General features: G+C 42.7%; 1 protein-coding gene across 2 annotated transcripts in view; it reads left to right on the top strand.

The window, feature by feature from the left end:
• The window catches only part of LOC136866603 (synaptotagmin-5), a 147,959-nt gene that overhangs the window by 112,903 nt on the left and 15,408 nt on the right, over positions 1-19,648 (top strand). For both annotated transcript variants that reach the window (XM_067143729.2, XM_067143721.2), the window contains exon 5: positions 6,365-6,459. In XM_067143729.2, coding sequence (XP_066999830.2) covers positions 6,365-6,459 — 95 coding nt within the window. The remainder of the gene's footprint in view (positions 1-6,364; positions 6,460-19,648) is intronic.

Here is a 19,648-nt window from a genome sequence, read left to right as displayed (position 1 = left end):
TCAGGTTAAGTTGGTAGCACTAAGGTTTAGGCCCGTCAAGATGGCAGTACTGAGGTTTGCGATACGTTGTTGTCTGTCAAAAACACTGCCTGCTCGATCTGCATCCGATGGCTGCTTATACTGCCTGCTCATTACAACATTTTAACATGGCACTAAATGAAACACTCCGTTTACAAATACCCACAGCAGGTGGCAGCACTAACCGGCTCCAGACCTGTCGGAATGAAGTAGCGGGAAATAGGATAGGCTGTACTTGTTTTCAGTGAAAATGGTGTACTGCTGCGTGCCTTTCTGCAAATCAAAGAATGGGAAACCAGAATGCCGTGATATTTCATTCCATGATATACCTTCAAGTACACAATTGCGTCGAAAGTGGTTAAGTATTATATCCAGGGAAGGAAACAGCAAGGGAAGTAAATGGATTCCTGATTATTCCGTGGTTTGCAGTCTACATTTTGTAAATGACGATTTCAAAGTGACCAGCAAAACGCGAAAATTAAAAACAGGATCTGTACCCAGCCCTTTCCCTGATTATCCAGCTTATAAACAACCGCTAATTTCAGAGATGATTAAGAGAAGGGATTCAAGCACAGAGACGTCTAACAAGAGCTCTTCAAACACCATTGCAGAAAATGGTAAGCGTAAGGTTTGAAGTATTACATACTAAGTAATATAATATCTGGGGACACTGTACTGTTAATGTGAAGGTACAAAACAGAATAATATGCTGTCATAGATTCCATTGTCCGCCTCTGTGGTGTAGTGGTTAGTGTGATTAGCTGCTAACGCCGGAGGTCCGGGTTCGATTCCCGACTCTGCTACGAAATTTGAAAAGTGGTACGAGGGCTGGAACGGGGTCCACTCAGCCTCGGGAGGTCAGTAGAGGTGGGTTCGATTCCCACCTCAACCATCCTGGAAGTGGTTTTCCGTGGTTTCCCGTTTCTCCTCCAGGCAAATGCCGGGAGCTTCCTTCACCCTTCCTTGTCTATCCCTTCCAAGGCCCCTGTTCAGCATAGCAGGTGAGGCCGCCTGGGCGAGGTACTGGTCATCCTCCCCAGTTTCATCCGCCCGACCCAGAGTCTGAGGCTCCAGGACACTGCCCTTGAGCCGGTAGAGGTGGGATCCTTCGCTGAGTCCGAGGGAAAAGCCAACCCTGGAGGGTAAGCAGATTAAGATTCCATTACGAGTCTTTTGCTAGCAGTATAATATCGTGTCAATATACTGCTCTTTTTATTACTATTATTATTTACGCAAGTAGGGCCTATTTAGTTAATTTGTTAATTCCAGTGGTTCGGGGGCTGGGGTATGTATGGCATCTTCAGCATTAGAAATCATCCTAGGTAGGGCTTTCATCTTCACAGATATGCAAGTCGCCTAATAGGCCGTCTATTATTATTATTCCCTGAGTATGTACTTGATTTACTGGAAGATTTTCGTGAGCCCCCTGAGTCAGTGTGTGTCACTTAGGAAACTGCTTACCAGGGATTAGTGTGTGGTTATTTAGTGCGTGTAATCGAAGAAAACACAGAATGCAGCACGTGCTTGAATAATGTTTCTACCTCATTTAATTCATCCCCATTGATAGCTGCGCTAGCCCTAGCAACGATTTATTGGCCTAATTATGAGGGTTCAGAAATTTGTTGAGACGGCTCTACCGTACTGCAAGAAATCTTCAAGTCTGCTCCAGATTATAAAAAACTATGTTCTACCTTCTTTGTGCCAATGCAATTTTTTAAAGTGTTTGAGTAACAATAAGCACCAGGAACTTGTGTCAGAAACTGTGCTGGCCAAAGTCGTGAAACCTCTACTTAGTAATGTAGGGAAGTACCATACAGACAAAGTTTCCAGGTTTTCTTGTTCGTCGTAACCTCTTTCTCGAAAAGTGCTGAAGCTATAACTCTCTAGAGCACCACTTTATACGTAAAATTCTTTAATATTTCTCTTACTTTCAGATTTTAAATTTTGCTGGTATGCTTATCTAGTTGTATTCACGCGGTAAATGGTTACGTTTGGTGCTGCCATCTAGCGGCAGATTGTTTGTAAGGCGTGTTACACGTTTGAGTATGGAATGAGCAGGCAGTTTAAGCAGCCATCGGATGCAGATCGAGCAGGTAGTGGTCAAAAAGCACGTGGCTGTCAAAAAACACGTGGATTTGTTTACCGATTCAAATCTCGCGCTAGTTAGGTTAAGTTGGTACCACTGAGGTTTAGGCCCGTCAAGATGACAGTACTGAGGTTAGCGATGCGTTGTTGTCGATGATGGCTGTCAAAAAGCACGTGGCTTTGTTTACCAATTCAAATTTCCCGCGGGTGGTGGAGGAGGCCTCTGGGAGGCCTCTGGCTGTGGTGGTGGTGGAGGAGACCTCTGGGAGCCGGTGCTGGTGGTGGCCGCCGAACCATCCAATTATACTACTTATGGGCTTCAGCGGTCTGAGTTGACTCGGTGCAGTGAGAAGTTTTATTATTCGAACGTGTTTAAGCATTATTGGTAATTGTGGTTCTTGTCCTTTGGTTCCTTTCCATGTCATTATTCGCATTCATTAATGGAAACTTAATTTTAAAATTAAAAATGTAAATCCTCTTATATTCTCTAAGTGTTGTGTGCAGTGAAAATGAACAGGTAAAATTCACTTAGTCCACATTAAGTAAAGTTATGACATTCTCCTTGAACTATTGTGCTTAAGAGAGGTTAACACATTACATCACTAAAGCGGTGACATGTTTCTATAAAAGTACTGTATTATATAAAGTTGGTTAGCTACACAAATTACAATTTCAGACACCTGGAGTCATTCTAGATGCCTACTACAGCAAAACTGTAAGGAGAAATAGCCTTATTCTGAGAGCAAATATTGATAATGAAAGACTGAAAACTTTCAAATGTAAGATTTTGACTTGGTGGGTTATGCCCTTGAACATAAACATTTTCTCCCGCAGCAATGGAAATAAATACTAAAAGGAATCTTAGTATAACAAATAGACTTACTCCATTTCTTTTTTTTTTGCTAGGGGCTTTACGTCGCACCGACACAGATAGGTCTTATGGCGACGATGGGATGGGAAAGGCCTAGGAGTTGGAAGGAAGCGGCCGTGGCCTTAATTAAGGTACAGCCCCAGCATTTGCCTGGTGTGAAAATGGGAAACCACGGAAAACCATTTTCAGGGCTGCCGATAGTGGGATTCGAACCTACTATATACCGGATGCAAGCTCACAGCCGCGCGCCTGTACGCGCCGGCCAACTCGCCCGGTACTTAATTTCTTAATAATAATCCTACATATTTGAAAATCATATAAACCTCTGCCATTATATATAATTGTTGAAAATGGCAGTGTATCAGGGCCACATTCTTTTTTGCAATTTCCCTTATAATTTCCAAACACATGAATATATTTTTATGATTCTGTTTTATTATGATTATTGTTACGGAGTTATCCGTGGAACAGCAGAGGTGAAAGAAGGTGCGGGCTGGAATGCGTCTAACTACAAGTTCGAAAGATGAATTAAAATTTCAACAAAGGTTATATTTTCAAAACTTAACAATGGTGACATAGAATTCAAAACTTAACAAGTCAACAACAAGCCAAAATCAGATACAAAAAATTACAAGTGTTAGGGGATTATTACAAGGTCTGGGCTTCGAACCCCGCAATCACAATCCTTGAGCTATTAGCCCAACTTTAGCAAGGTACAAAATTGAACAAAGGGGCAGAAAACCCCATCATGCCAAGGAGCACTTGCTCCTAATTACAATGTTAAGCCTCCTAGAGGCACACATAGATCAAATTTAGGAAAGAGCAGACCCGCTCTCAAAGTTCAAGCCTATCAGGAGGCCATAAGCAGACTTCACACTAACTGCCCTCAAAGCACACATATAATGGTACAGGGGTACCTCGTACCCAATCTACTGGGCCTTCTCAGGAAGGAAAACAAAACGAGTTAAATAAATGGCCCAAAATACAAAACTGAATGGAGGCGAATACTTGCACTCCTACACTAAAGTTTTTTTAAACCTATGTGGCGCTAGGCCGATAATACAGGGGCTAATCTTAAGCTAGAGAGGTGACTCGTATGAGAAAACTTCAATACATTAAGGAAGAGAAGAAACGGTTATGAAAACGTAGTCACCTCAATTTCAAAATGAAGGGGAACTCGAGAGGGTAAAGCACTCTCTATCCCCGCTTTACAGTAAAAGAGATTTGTAGTTTTTACATAGACAGAAGAGGAATTTACATTTTAAAAGTTGTAGGTTACATATTAAAGGTTTCGAACCTTCCCCGAGTGTTAAACTGCTGAGCTAGCAAGAAATAAAGATGTTAAAAGGCCATTACCTTGTAGACGAACTGCTGCTTGAAGAAAGAGGCGCTTCTCGCCCCCTGCTACATATCCACACACTGAGTTAGATGTTATACTAGTGGCACCGAGACAAGAAAATCAGCAGTTTTTATACTCTCGTGGAAAATTCGAGACCTTTCAGGAATGAGTAGACACACCCCCCATTTTATTGGTAGACAAATAATTACACATGGAAATTCGAAGAAGAAAGCAATGATTGGAGGAAAATTAATTACAGAAATTAGTGATTGGTTAAATTCAAAACAGGGGAAAGAAAGGATTAATGTTGCCAACCCTCAAACCACAGAACAAAATTTAGTAAAAACCAAACTCAGGAATACAAAATTTCTTCAGGAGAGTACATTCCATTACACCAGAGTGTATTACCATAGTCTTTTGGTAGAGACATCTGTTAGAGAATGTCCACACTTCTTGATCAATGATAAACAAAAACACATCCAAATTCACACAGAGCCATCTTCGGAGAAACTGTTGAGTTAATACAGTTTTTCAAGGTTCAGGCTTTCTCCTGTAGAGGAGTTTCGATTGGCACAATATTTGAACTAGCGGCGTGGAGGTGTACCGCCCGGTACAATTATTATAGCTACAACGTATACTACAATCAGTGAAGTCCTTCAAGCATAAATATATTTTCGTGAAGTTATTTTCAAGTATTACATTTTTCATTAATTTTAATTTGAAAATATTATTTAAACACAAATGAGGCCAAATATATAATTCTAGTATATCTGCTTCTTCCCTATGAAATAAACATGCAGGAAAAATTTCATTTTAATATCTTAAAAACTTTCACAGAGTTATCAGGGAAACGATTCTGAAAAACAAATTTACGGGAAACTAGGAACAAACTTATTGATAATGGTCTTGCTTGGGTGACATGGCTTCACTTTTTTGGTTCTAACTCCGGAAGTATTCGAGATATTAACAAAAAATCACTTATAAAGAGCAAAGTTCAGTTTTAAATGAAAAAATAAATTGAAATATCGCAAGTTTGGTCAGTCAAAAGTGTCGGTCACCACTTAGTGTTTTGCCAGTAAACACGTGATGTATTGTAGAAACAAACAAAAAACAAACAAACAAACAAACAAACAAATCAAACCAACTAACCCGTGATGCAACAACCCATTAAGGTCTTAGCCTACCAACATGTCTGCTGTCCAGCCAGGTGGCCTGAAAGGTACTTGGTTGTCACGTGATCAGAGTGGCAGCACCCTCAGCCTATTGCTTCACATTCTTTCTCTGGACCATTCTCTACCGTATCATACAGCTCCTCAGTTGGTCTCACGAGGGCGAGCAAACTCTGTCCCAGCCTTCGGTCCAGAATTAAAATTCCTGAACGGCCAGGAATCGAGTCCGTGGCCTCTGGATGAAAGGCATGCACGCTACCCTTAAAGCAGGGGAATCTATAAAAGCGTTCGTATTATCTATCGCCCTCTCTCTCTCCCTTTTTTCTTTCATTAAATTATCCTTTTACAAAAGCAAAAGGATGGTTTGCATTCTCAAATTATTTGTTGGCTGTCGGTTCATAATGTGAACTACTACTGTATAAATGTTAGTAAGGAATACAGAATGAGTTGGTTACGGGGTACAGGTCGTGTAACTGACCATTTGTGTTCGGGAAATTGTGGGTTGGAATCCTACGGCCGGCAGCCCTGAAGAGGGTTTTCCATGGTTTCCCTATTTTCACACCAAGAAATGCTAGGATTGTTCCTTAATCACCACCACGCCCGCAAACTTTCCAATCCTAGCCCTTTCCCATCCTTGCGGCTGAAAATATTTTGTGTATTAATGTGACGATACTCCACTTGCAGAGAATAGGTTAGTACAAAGTGTAGGAATGTTATTTATTTCCACAGATCGACAAAAAGACTAAGTAGGAATGTTTCGGAGACTAAAGAAATGGAATATAAACTAGTTTTATTCTGTGGGAGCTACCCTTATTGCTTATTTAGCATTGTACCTAAAACACCAGTACAAAGAGTATTGACCTATGAATTATTTCATTTCAGTTGGGTCGGCTAATTCCCTGCTGGGTCGCATGGATCACAGGGACTCCACCTACAGCTCCATGTCTGAAGCCACTGAACGCTCTTCTTCCTTCAGGGTAAGTCTGCAGGTAACAACACTGTCGTATGTTCAATTCGCCGAGATCACCTATAGATTCAGCTGACTGGAAAGATGTCTGAACAAATAAAAATTCATGGCCTAGATTATATCTCATACAGAGAAGTTGATGGTTAGTGCATGAAATGCCCAAAACTAGTTAATTCTGGCTTGGCTTAGTTTAGTATGCTATAGCGAGTAGTTGGATATTGACATTGATGATGATGATGATGATGATGATGGTGGGGATTTTTGAAAATACGACACAATTATCCTCTACTACTACTACTACTACTACTACTACTACTACTACTACTACTGAGCAAAAGTTAAATCCCAAGAACAAGGGAAAGGCAGCTGAAGTAACGTAGTCCGTAGATGTCCGAAACGACAGCAATAATAATAATAATAATAATAATAATAATAATAATAATAATAATAATAATAATAATAATAATAATTCCACCGTTTTTCACACACCTTAATGGGATTGCAGGGGTGAACTGTCGAGCATCATTTTAGAGAGGAATTAACCAAACGCAGCTAAAATCACCGATCCGACCGGAAATTGAACCCGGAACGCTTTGAGCTGAAGGCCACGTCGCTCAACATTCAGCTGAAGCGGATACTAATACTGTGCCCTACAGACTCCAATAACAGTCAAGCAAATGCTGAGAACGTGTCTTAAGTATTGCAGTATCGTAGAAATACCTACCTTTTTGGTTCGCTAATATAGTGACACATATCTTACCATAAATTCCTGTCCTCTTCTGCACCGCGCTGCACAGTCGGAGCGATCCGTGGAAACATCCTCGTGACTTATAAAATGAAATTAAGAGGGACAGGAGTATAACCTAGGGCTATGCATATTACTTACACTCGTGTGAGTTAAAGAAGGATCTAGTATCAAAATAACAATTTATTACAAACATAAGGGTTAATAGTAAACCCCTGAACAAACAATCTTTATACAATTTGTACAGCCATGAAGTGGCAAAAATCTGCGTCTGCCGAAGAAGTTTCATTATTGCTGGGGATAGTTTTAAGCTTGGATAGACTCGTATCTAATTCATTACGGGTATTCACTTAAACAGAAATAAACATGAGATCAGGGAGGGAATTACTTCCCATAACTTACACTATCAATTCCCATATATTGGGAGATAACTACACTGCACCACAGGACTGTCAACTCCCCCAAAAGACTTATAAACTACACACGCAGACGTTACAACACACACAGCTGAGATACGAACACGAGACCCCTTCTCGTATCCGTGCGACACCTCTACACGTAACATCCACTCAGGAAAAGTGAAACAATACAATAACAACACACACAAAATGAATACAGTTTCATAAACCTGTAAGAAATGTACAATAATAAAATGTGGAGATCTTGCGGCATAAGGAAATAACGGAGACAGTCTTATCTGGACCAGCCCCTAGCTTGGGGTAATGACCAACCTTGTTGTGGGATGAGAGGCTCACCTCCCTCTGTCGCCAAACCAAAACAAACGTCACGTCATCAACAGCTCCCCATTCAACTCGAGTTCCTCCACAAGGCCATACGTCACCCCGGCAGCCATTACAACAGCTGAGCAGACTGCCATAAAATACAGACCCTTCACAAGCTCGTGTTTCTACTTTGCCCGTTACAAATCGTAATACCTTTCTTACATTGCGTACACACGCAAACTATGAGGCTTCTCTGCCTGGCCATCTATATCACGAAGTATACATTACCCCTCTTATCTCTTGCGTACTTACGCAAATAATGGGCTCATCTAGCCGAGCCATCTATAGGACAATCAATATCGCAACGTATACATTACTCAATTATCTCTTGCGTACCCACGCAAACAATAGGCTTATCAGCCAAGCCATCTACAAGCCAATCGATATCACAACATCTGGTCTCTATACCATATCTCTGAACTCTGTGGTCCGCAGTTCGTGCCATGCTCAGGTTAAGAGAAACTCGAGGGAACTATAGTGATGACCCTTCTGACTACAACGTAGATGAAATTCATGCCCATGCAAAATTTATATCTAAGTAGCCCACTTAATTCACGAAGTCTATCTATGTTACAGGACCTTACCAGTCCCTTTCCTTTTAATGATCCTGTACTGCAAGACATAACACCTAAGATAATTCACAAATTTGTTTACAACAACACTACATCTAGCCTAAATCTCTTATCCTAAGACAAACTAACAATCCCTGGTATGAAACTACATTTCTACGCATGTAAGTCCTGAGTGTGGAAAAGTAAATCATATTTGCGTGAAGGGTTTAAACTAAATATTTACAACCATATGCAAAGCTATCCTGTCCCTAACCCATGCAATAAAATAGAGACTGCCCAACCTTATCTGTTACATGACTTTCAGCGATCTTCCATCTCGGACCTTAGGCGCCTAGGCCTCCATGGTACTGGAGTCGTCACAGGCCCACAGTCCTGTGTTCAGCGCCTGCGGTAGTGCCATGGTCTTGCTTCTTCTGCTGGCTTCTGCTTGACCGTGTTGATCCTCTGCTGCTGGCTTCTGCTTGATCCGTCGATCTTCTTCTCCGGGCGGCACATGTTGATATCTTTACGCCCTCTCGTACGACTGGAATGCGCAGTAGGATATCAGCGCTTTCGGACAGTTACACTTGAGCGGAGCTAACATTAACTGTAAGGATACACAGAATTAACGTTCATATTCGTCTATGTTTATCTCCCCTTACTGTAGCATAGCACTGTTGATCCTATCGTTTCCTTTACGGAAAGTTCTCTGGCAAAGTCTCGTGCTCAACCGCACACGCACCTTTATCATAGCAAGCTGTAAAGCAAAGTTTGATGCTAGTTCGTTCCTCCTACAGCTATGCTTATCAATGCTGGTGCTATTCATAAACACAGTTCTAGCTTCATTTAGTTTATCACCCTAACTATCAGCAGTTTATTCCTGTCCACAATGAATAGCTCACCTAATGAGACCTCTAACTTTTATGCTTTGGTATGAGTTAGCACAGTTCTTTAGAGCAAAGTTAGCAATCTACCTTCACTGCAATTAAGCCTACACAGCGGGCGATTCTAGCTAGACAGAGAATGTCTTTATCACGAAACATGATTATCTGATTGCTGTTCGCTTTACAATTCAGCCTCAAGTAGCTGACCGGTGTTCTAACCGTCCAGACAATACAATAGTTCTCAAACTATCGAACACTGTTCAAATAATTTCACTTTCTTACACAAATTAAGCTTCAGGGCGTCCGACACACATTACGCACCTCCAAGATCAGGGTTGAGTATAGAATGGGCTCTCTGCTCTCATAGCTCATTATTTATTAGGTCGACAAGCCACGCCAAGCCATGTCCTTCCCCGGCAAACACACCTGAAGTCCACTTGACTCCCTTGTGAAGAGTAGGCTTGGTTCTCACAGTCTTTACCGCGAACACACTATAATTACAGGGGATGCTAATTAGCATAACAGAGCATATGATAATACTCAGAAATTATTCCTGATTTTTCCATCGTTTTATATTCTCTAGATTCAGTCTGCGGGCGAAGATAAATCTCAAGTTTCTTGTCTCCTCAACCCTGAATTCTCCCACTTTTCTTGCCAGTGGATTGGCATAAGTAAATACCCAGACATCATGTGGGCAGCTTCACCTCCCTCTGTCCTCCTCACACACAGCGCCACGCCCAAAACTGACGCTCTGATTCTGTCATGCGCGCTATGACTACAATTGGCGCCTTTGTTCTATTGTCTCGTATAATCATTGCTGATACATTAAATATTGCCTCTATTGGACCATGAACAGTATGGTTCAATACTAATAATAATAAAAATAACAACTAAATAAAATCAAAAGATGTACTAAAATGATCATGGGTCATTTGTATGATATACTCTTCTTTTCTTCCTTTTATACCGCTTTCCCCTACACCTGTGGCATCGCGGGTGCGAACTGTGTCGAACATGTGAACATGGCCTTGTTTTACGGCTGGATGCTCTTCCTGGCGCTAACCCTATATGGAGGGATGTAATCACTATTGTGTGTTTCTGTGAGGGTTGGTAGTGTGGTGTGTTGTCTGAATATGAAGAGGAGAGTGTTGGGACATAAACAAACACCCAGTCCGCAAGCCAGAAGAATTTATCAGAAGCGATTGAAATCCCCGACCCGGCCGAGAATCATACCCGGGACGCTGTGAACCGAAGGGTAGTACGCTGACTATTCAGCCACCGAGTTGGACATTTATTTGACAGACCTTTTGCTTAAATCCGAGAAAAATGAGTAAAAATTTATTTTCTGAAGAATATTTTTAAGTACGGTCGAATTGCTAAACAAAAAGTATCTTGGGCGCTATTGGACTAACCATATCCACACATCGTAACTGGGTTCTTCCTCGGACTCTCTATTTCTTTTCGTTTGGAATTGAGTGCGGTTTGGCATTTTTTATTCATTCGCACGTTGTCGTAATAACAGTCTAAAATGGAAGTGATCACAAATATGTACTCGCAAAATGACTACAGTATTTACTCCAGAGTACAAATAGCCAGTGAACTGTTACTATGACACGCCCCCCTGCTGTGAGGGTTCTTATTATTGGACTGTCGCTGCTGTCTATACTGACATATATAGACCTATTTTTGTTCACGACTTAATTCCATCGTATCGTGTTGCTTTACTGTGCCGAAAGTGCTGCTAGGGAAGGAACATGTTTTTACATAGAAAGATAAGAATGTAAGCGTTTCGCTGTAAGATAACAACTGATAAGGATGATGTGCTGTAAACAGGAAACAATGTTTGCCCGCAGTGTCGTGAAAATAAACTGTCCAAACGACAGCTCTTTCATTTTTAATACGTTACTTTATCCAACAGAACATTAGAATAACTCCTACACGAATGTAACACACTTTCCTGAAAGGTATTGCACAATACTTCATTACTGAATTATTGAATTCATAGTCTCTAGTACAGTCTAAGTATTAACATACAAGCATTCCACCTGTATGGAACAGATCCTATCACGCACGATTTAAATTCTCAAATGAGGAACGAACTATGTGGATCAGTGGTAGTGGTTCGCCTTCGTAAATCCAAGATCGCAGGTTCCAACGCAGCAGAGATAGCCGGCTTTTTGGAGGGCGGAAGAAAGTCCAATCGGCACTCCATGTCGTTCGATGTCGCCATGTTAATGATTTTTTTGCTAGTTGCTTTACGTCGCACCGATACAGATAGGTCTTATAGCGACGATGGGGCAGGAATGGGCTACGAGAGGGAAGGAAGTGGCCATGGCCTTAATTAAGGTACAGTCCCAGCATTTGCCTGGTGAGAAAACAGGAAATCATGGGAATCCATCTTCAGGGCTGTCGACCGTGGGGTTCGAATCCACTATCTACCGGATGCAAACTCACAGCTGCGCGTCCTAACCACACGGCCAACTCACCCGGTAAATGATCTCTGGTGAAAGACACATCTTTTGTGTTTATCCACCAAAATTAATTCAAACTCAAGTCATAGAAATCCAATTCTCTGCCATCTGGTGCGGTAAAACAGAACGTCGAAATCGACACGCAGACAGTGTAGATGCATCAAATCAAAATGCCTGGACACAGTGGCTGAGGCCATACGAACCCCTGTGGATGGGTATATCCTGCCTATCGTAAGAGGGGATTAAAAGGGGCGACCAAGGGATGATGGAATTGGAACCATGGGATTATTTCTGATTAGTACTATTAAGCTAGGAACACCATGGGTCGATATTACTTGCAATTACAAAGACAAAGACAGATACCTCCGTACAGGCCACGAAGGCCCTTGGAGGAGTGGAAGGTAAAGGCTTTCACCATTGTTAACCGCGGCACGTGATGGGGTAGAGTGGTTAGCTCTACGCCCGGCCGCCTTTGCCCCCATGAATTAACCTGGTACTCATTTTTGGTGTAGGCTGAGTGAACCTCAGGGTCATATGCACCTTCGGAAGTGGAAATCTCGTTTCTTAAATTTTACGACTTCCTGACGGGGATTAGAACCTACGTCCTTCCGGGCGAACCGAGCACTCCTTTACCGCTTCGGCCAGACAGACCCTATTACATGCAATTAGCACCATTATATGAGGAACACCATGGGTCTGGGCGTCGCCTGTGATTAGTACCATCGTGTCCATTCCACCGAGTTGGGGGAGCGGGCGCGTGGCGTCACGGACTGGCGTTCGTGTGGAAGGAGCTGCCGGGCGCCGCGTTGAATTACGTTTTCAAAACGGGTCAGCGTTATACGTATGAGTAGGCCATGTTGCTCCTCATGTGTTCACTATGTGAGGAGCACCATGGATCTGTGTTGCTTGTGAGTAGTGCCATTGTGTGTGACATATCATGGGTCTACATTACATGTGATTAGTACCGCCCTGTGAGGAACACCCTGAGTCTACATTACCTGTGATTGCTACCACTATAGGAGGAAGATCCTGTTTCTGCTTAACCAGTGATTTGTACAATAATGAGGGGTCAGCGACCTGGATTTTGGACCCCTTTGGACAACAAGCATCATCCCAGCAAATAAGACATCGTGAATCGGATCCACTGACTGTTTTGGATTCATGGTCACTTATCATCATCATTTTAGTCAGTGGATATATTCTGAACTTTTATTTATAGATTCATTTCGTTCCATCTTGTACCATTAGGGACCGATGACCTAGCTGCTATCCCCCTTTAAACAACAAACTTCATCATCGAGGCCATACGATTTAATAATAATAATAATAATAATAATAATAATAATAATAATAATAATAATAATAATAATAATAATAATAAACCAAACCAAATCCCATGGCACTACAGCCCTTGAAGGGCCTTCGCCTGCCAAGCGACCGCTGCTCAGCCCGAAGGCCTGAAGATTACGAGATGTCGTGTGGTCAGCACGGCGAATCCTCTCGGCCGTTATTCTTGGTTTTCGAGACCGGGGCCGCTATCTAACCGTCAGATAGCTCCTCAATTCTAATCACGTAGGCTGAGTGGACCTCGAACCAGCCCTCAGGTCCAGGTAAAAATCCCTGACCTGGCCGGAAATCGAACCCGGCGCCTCCGGGTAAGAGGCAGGCACGCTACGCCTACACCACAATGCCGGCAATAATAATAATAATAATAACAATAATAATCATAATAATAACGCCGAAATGAGGGATTTCACTTATGAAAGAACTGAAGGTTCGCCTCTGTGGTGTAGTGGTTAGTGTGATTAGCTGCCACCCCCGGAGGCCCGGGTTCGATTCCCGGCTCTGCCACGAAATTTCAAAAGTGGTACGAGGGCTGGAACGGGGTCCACTCAGCCTCGGGAGGTCAACTGAATAGAGGTTGGTTCGATTCCCACCTCAGCCATTCTCGAAGTGGTTTTCCGTGGTTTCCCACTTCTCCTCCAGACAAATGCCGGGATGGTACCTAACTGAAGGCCACGGCCACGGCCACTTCCTTTCCTCTTCCTTGTCTATCCCTTCCAATTTTCCCATCCCCACACAAGGCGTCTGTTCAGCATAGCAGGTGAGGCCGCCTGGGTGAGGTACTGGTCATCCTCCCAGTTGTATCCCCCGACCCAATGTCTGACGCTCCAGGACACTGCCCTTGAGGCGGTAGAGGTGGGATCCCTCGCTGAGTCCGAGGGAAAAACCGACCCTGGAGGGTAAACAGATTAAGATAGAAGAGAACTGAGCATTCTGAGCCATTTTTGAATGGCATTTGACACCTGGAGAGGCCAGGTAAGTCTTTCGAGTTGACGCCCTACGGAATGTAGTAAATTCATGTCCTCGTCGCGAGGCTGTGCAGTTCCTTTCAGGCACACCTCCTATGAAGATGAGCTACATGTACCTATATGTACACACACCATTCCAGCTCCCTGCATTTTTAAATCTCTGGCAGTACCTGGAATCGAACCCGAACCTTTGAGGATGGCAGCTAAAACTCTAGTGCTAACCATTACGCTGTGGAGACAGACGTTCCCAGCAATTATATAGGCTAGTCGGAAACAACGTGAATCGGCTATGTGAGTATTAGGGAGTTGATCATGCTGATAAATAATTTGAAACAAATAATTCGATATCTCGACACGTTGACATTTTATTAGCTGCTGATCTTAGCCTGTCAGGTCTCTTCGCGGGCGAATTCAAATGGGCTTTGTGAGGCGGTGTTGCTAAATCTGTACGTATCTTATGACCGGCTTGAGAGCACCAATCGAAGAAAAAACTTCGCCTGGGGAGGGGTTGAAGCACGGACCCCCGAGCTGAAAGGATCGCGCCATAGCAAGTGCGCTATGGTGACACTGGCTGAAACTAACGGTGTGTTTGTGCTTGATGCTGATTTCTCGGCATGGCTCGTATTAAGCCGAGTTCAGATTTACCAACGCCGCCTCGTAAAGCTCATTTGAATTCGCCCGCGAAGCGATCTGATTGGCTAACTTCAGAAGCTAATAAATTAACAGCGGCACGAGACATCGGATTATTTCTTTCAAATTATTTATCAGTGTGACCAACCCTCTAACACTCATATACCCTGTTCATATTGTTTCCGACCACCCAGTATATAGAAGTAGTTTGTGAAGAATTCGTATCTAAAATGCAGGCTGTTGTCAAGACAGTACCGGTCACAACTGCTGCTGTCCTTATCTTAGTTTCAATTAAATAATAATAATAATAATAATAATAATAATAATAATAATAATAATAACATAAATCATCATTACAGACCGTTATGCCTTTTTTTTTGCTAGGGGCTTTACGTCGCACCGACACAGATAGGTCTTATGGCGACGATGGGACAGGAAAGGCCTAGGAGTTGGAAGGAAGCGACCGTGGCCTTAATTAAGGTACAGCCCCAGCATTTGCCTGGTGTGAAAATGGAAAACCACGGAAAACCATTTTCAGGGCTGCCGATAGTGGGATTCGAACCTACTATCTCCCGGATGCAAGTTCACAGCCGCGCGCCTCTACACGCACGGCCAACTCGCCCGGTGTTATGCCTTTTAGCGTTTAGTCTGCAGCATCGGTGATTTTACCGAACGTCGCTACCATCCTCTACTTGCAGCTACTACTGTGGCCTCATTTAGTTCTATACCTCTTTAAATCGTTAGAAACTGAGTCTAATCATGGACGTCTTGGTTTCCCTCTACTTCTCTTACTCTTCATGACAGAGTCCATTATTCTTCTAGGTAACCTATCCTTCTCGATTCGCTTCACATGATCCCATCATCCAAGCCGGTTTATGCGTACAGCTTCATCCATCGAGTTCATTCCTAACTTAGTCTTGATCTCTTCATTCCGAATACCCTCCTGTCATTGTTCCCATCTGATTGTACCAGCAATCATTCTCGCTACTTTCATGTCTGTTACTTCTAACTTATGAATAAATCCTGTGTCCACCCAGCTTTCGCTCCCTTAAAGCAAAGTTGGTCTGAAAACAGATCGGTATAAAAATAGTTTCGTCCGGGAACTGACTTCCTTCTTACAGAATACTGTTGATCACAACTGCGAGTTCACTGCATTAGCTTTACTGCACCTTGATTCAATCTCACTTACTATATTGCCATCCTGGGAGAACACGCATCCTAAGTACTTGAAATGATCTACCTGTTCCTGCTTTGTATCTCCAATCTTACATTCATTTCTCTTGGATTTCTTACCTACTGACATCAATTTAGTCTTCGAGAGGCTAATTTTCATACAATACTTATCGCACCTACTTTCAAGTTCCAAGAAATTGGACTGCAGACTTTCGTTATGCCATTAAGACCAAGTCGTCAGCATAGGCCAAACTGCTTACTACATTTCCACCTAACTGAATCCCTCCCTGCCACTTTATACCTTTCAGCAGATGATCCATGTAAACTATGAACAACAAAAGTGAAAGATCACAGACTTGTCTAACTCCTGTGAGTACCCTTAACCAAGAACTCATTCTGCTATCAATTCTCACTGCAGCCCAATTGTCAGCATAAATGCGTTTGATTGATTTTAATAATCTACCGTTTATCCCACAGTCCCCCAGTATGGTAAACATCTTTTCCCTCGGTTTCTTTCTCTAGATCTACGAAACATAAACATAACTATATATTCCTCTCATAGCATTTTTGAGTTACCTGGCGCATACTGAAAATCGTATCCTGACAGCCTCTCTGTGGTCTGAAACCACACTGGTTTTCATCCAAATTCCTCTCAACCACTGATCGCACCCTCCCTTCCAAGATGTCAGTGAATACTTTGCCTGGTATACTAATCAATGAGATACCTCGATAGTTGTTGCAATCCTTCATGTTCCCTTGCTTATAGATAGGTGCAGTTACTGCTTTTGTCCAATCTGAAGGTACCTTACCAACACTCCATGCTAATTTTACCACTCTATGAAGCCATTTCATCCCTGCCTTCCCACTATACTTCACCATTTCAAGTCTGATTTCTTCTATTCCTGCTGCTTTATGAAAATGGAGTTTATTTACCATCCCTTCCACCTCTTCAAACGTAATTTCACCAACATCATTTAGCTCCTCCCCATGAGCTCGGTTGTTCGCGACGTCACCAGGAAGATCTCCTTTTACGTTGAGAATATTTTCAAAATATTCCCTCCACCTGTCCAGTGATTTCTTTCGATCTGTTACGAGTTCACCTGAATTACCCAAAACACTGCTCATTTCCTTTTCTCCTCCCTTCATATGATTCTTTATTGCTGTCCAGAAAGGTTTCTCTGCTGCTTGACCTAGCCTTTCCAGGTTATTACTAAAATATTCCCACGACTTCTTTTTGGATTCAACAACTATTTGTTTCGTTCTGTTTCTTTCATCTACGTACAGTTCCCTATCTACATCAGCCGTTGTTTGGAGCCATTTCTGATAAGCTTTCCTTTTACGTTCACAAGCTGCTCTCACTTCATCATTCCACCAAGATGTTTGCCTTTTCCCATCTTTACACACAGTTGTTCCTAGGCATTCCCTTGCTGTTTTTACTACAGCATCCCTGTATGCCACCCATTCTCTTTCTATATCCTGAACCTGCTTACTGTCTACTGTTCCAAACTTCTCACTAATCATATCCAATTACTTCTAATTTCATCGCCTGGAGATTTTCTACCCTTATTCGTTTGCAGACAGATTTCACTTTCTCTACTTTAGGTCTATAGGTACTTAGTTCACTACAGATCAGGTAGTGGTCTGTATCGTCGAAAAATCCCCGGTAAATCCGTACATTCCTAACAGATTTCGTGAATTCGAAGTCTGTTAAGATATAGTCTATTACAATGGAGTTTATTTACCATCCTTTCCACGTCCCTACCCTCCCTTGTGTAGGGGTGAATAGCCTTATCCTTGGTGAATGTATTCGTGACTGCTAAACCCACACTAGAACAGAAGTTCAGCAAGCGCTTCCCATTCCTATTAGCTTCCATGTCTTCCCCACATTTACCAATCACCCTTTCGTATCCTTCAGTTCTATTTCCAACTCTCGCATTGAAATCGCCCATTATCACTGCCCTATCCTTGCTGTTGTCCCTGACTACGATGTCATTCAATGCTTCATATAAGTTGTCAACTTCATCCTCATCTGCACTCTCACATGGTGAATACACTGAGACAATTCTCATCCTAATTCCTCCAACTGACAAATCTACCCACATCATTCGCTCTTTTACGAGCCTAACAGAAACTATGTTGCGTGCAATAGTACTCTTGATGATTAGCCCTACCCCCGACTCTGCCCTACCCTTTTTAATACCCGTCGAGTACACTTTATAATCTCCTATCTCTTCCTAATTATCTCCCCTTACCGAATACCATTTATTCCTAGCACATTCAGATGAATTCTGTTTGGTGATTCAGTCAGTTCTACGTTCTTTCTGCCATAAGCCCCATCGAAATCCATTCCGTTCGTCAAATTGTTTCCAAGGAGAGCCTCTCCTGTCAAATGGGAGTGGAACTCAGTTACTCCCATAGGTCAGAGGCTTGCTTAAAATGTTCTGAGCTCGGTAAATTCATGAAGCAGGATGCTACCCTTCTTACACATAGTCCAAGTGAGGATCTCTCCTCTAACGGGTTATGGACCACCATTGGATTGTATAGTCCTTGCCAACTGAGCACAAGGAGGGCCATAACTCAAAATATGTCCGAGATGCCCACTCCCATTCCGTAACATTCCCGACTCTCAGGACCACTTACTAGGCCACTCAGCCGTTGCCCATGGTTCACGAACTAGGACGTGACTACAGTAACGCACACCATGAACCGTTGATAATGAAAATCCACAGCCTGTTTCCAGTCATTCGACCAGGAATGGAATGAATGAAGCCCCATCTAGCGGCGAGGATAGGAATTGTGCCGGCTGCCGAAGCCTGTCGCACTCCTCTGGGGCAATGATTAATGAATGACAGATGAAATGAAATGATATTCGAGAGTGTTGCTGGAATGAAATATGACAGGGAAAACCGGAGTGCCCGAAGAAAAACCTGTCCTGCTTCCGCTTTGTCCAGCACAAATCTCACATGGAGTGACCGGGATTTGAACCACGGATCCCAGCGTTGAGAGGCCGGCGCGCTGCCAACTGAGCCACGGAGGTTCTCGAAACATTGTTATTATTATTATTATTATTGTTCCGAGGTATCTGTGGAACAGCAGAGGTGAAAGAAGGTGCGGGGGTGAATAGGTCCCAAAATACGAAATTAAAGTTAAAATAAAATTTAACAAGGTTATATTTTCTTTTCAAGATTAAGAAATAACAAAGAGAACAGGTACTCAGTAGCCGAAACACAATTCAAAAATGTACAACTACAGTGATTACAGGATTTGGGCTCCGAGAGCCAGACACACAATTCTTGAGCTATAAGCCCAACCTAGCGATATACCGAATTCAACAAAGGGGCAGAAGACCCCAATCATGCCTAGGAGCACTTGCTCCTCTTTACCCGGTAAAGCCTCCTCGAGGCATACAACAATTCAATTTTCAAGAAAGAGCAGCTCGCTCTCAAAATTTAAGCCTATCAAAGGCCACACCAAACTCCACATTCAAGTCGTCCTCCAAGGACATGAAAACAGGGGTAAAATTACCCAACCTACTGAGGCCTGTTAAGTAAAGAAACAGGAAAATTACATGGCCTCTAAAATACCAACTGAAAGGAGGCGAAGCTGCACTCCTAATACATTTTGTTTAAAACCTACTTGGCGCTAGGCCGT

This window comes from Anabrus simplex, chromosome 1 (genome assembly GCF_040414725.1).
Source record: "Anabrus simplex isolate iqAnaSimp1 chromosome 1, ASM4041472v1, whole genome shotgun sequence".
Classification (NCBI taxonomy): domain Eukaryota; kingdom Metazoa; phylum Arthropoda; class Insecta; order Orthoptera; family Tettigoniidae; genus Anabrus; species Anabrus simplex.
The sequence above is the reverse complement of the archived record's forward strand: the minus strand, read 5'-3'. Positions and strand labels throughout refer to the sequence as shown.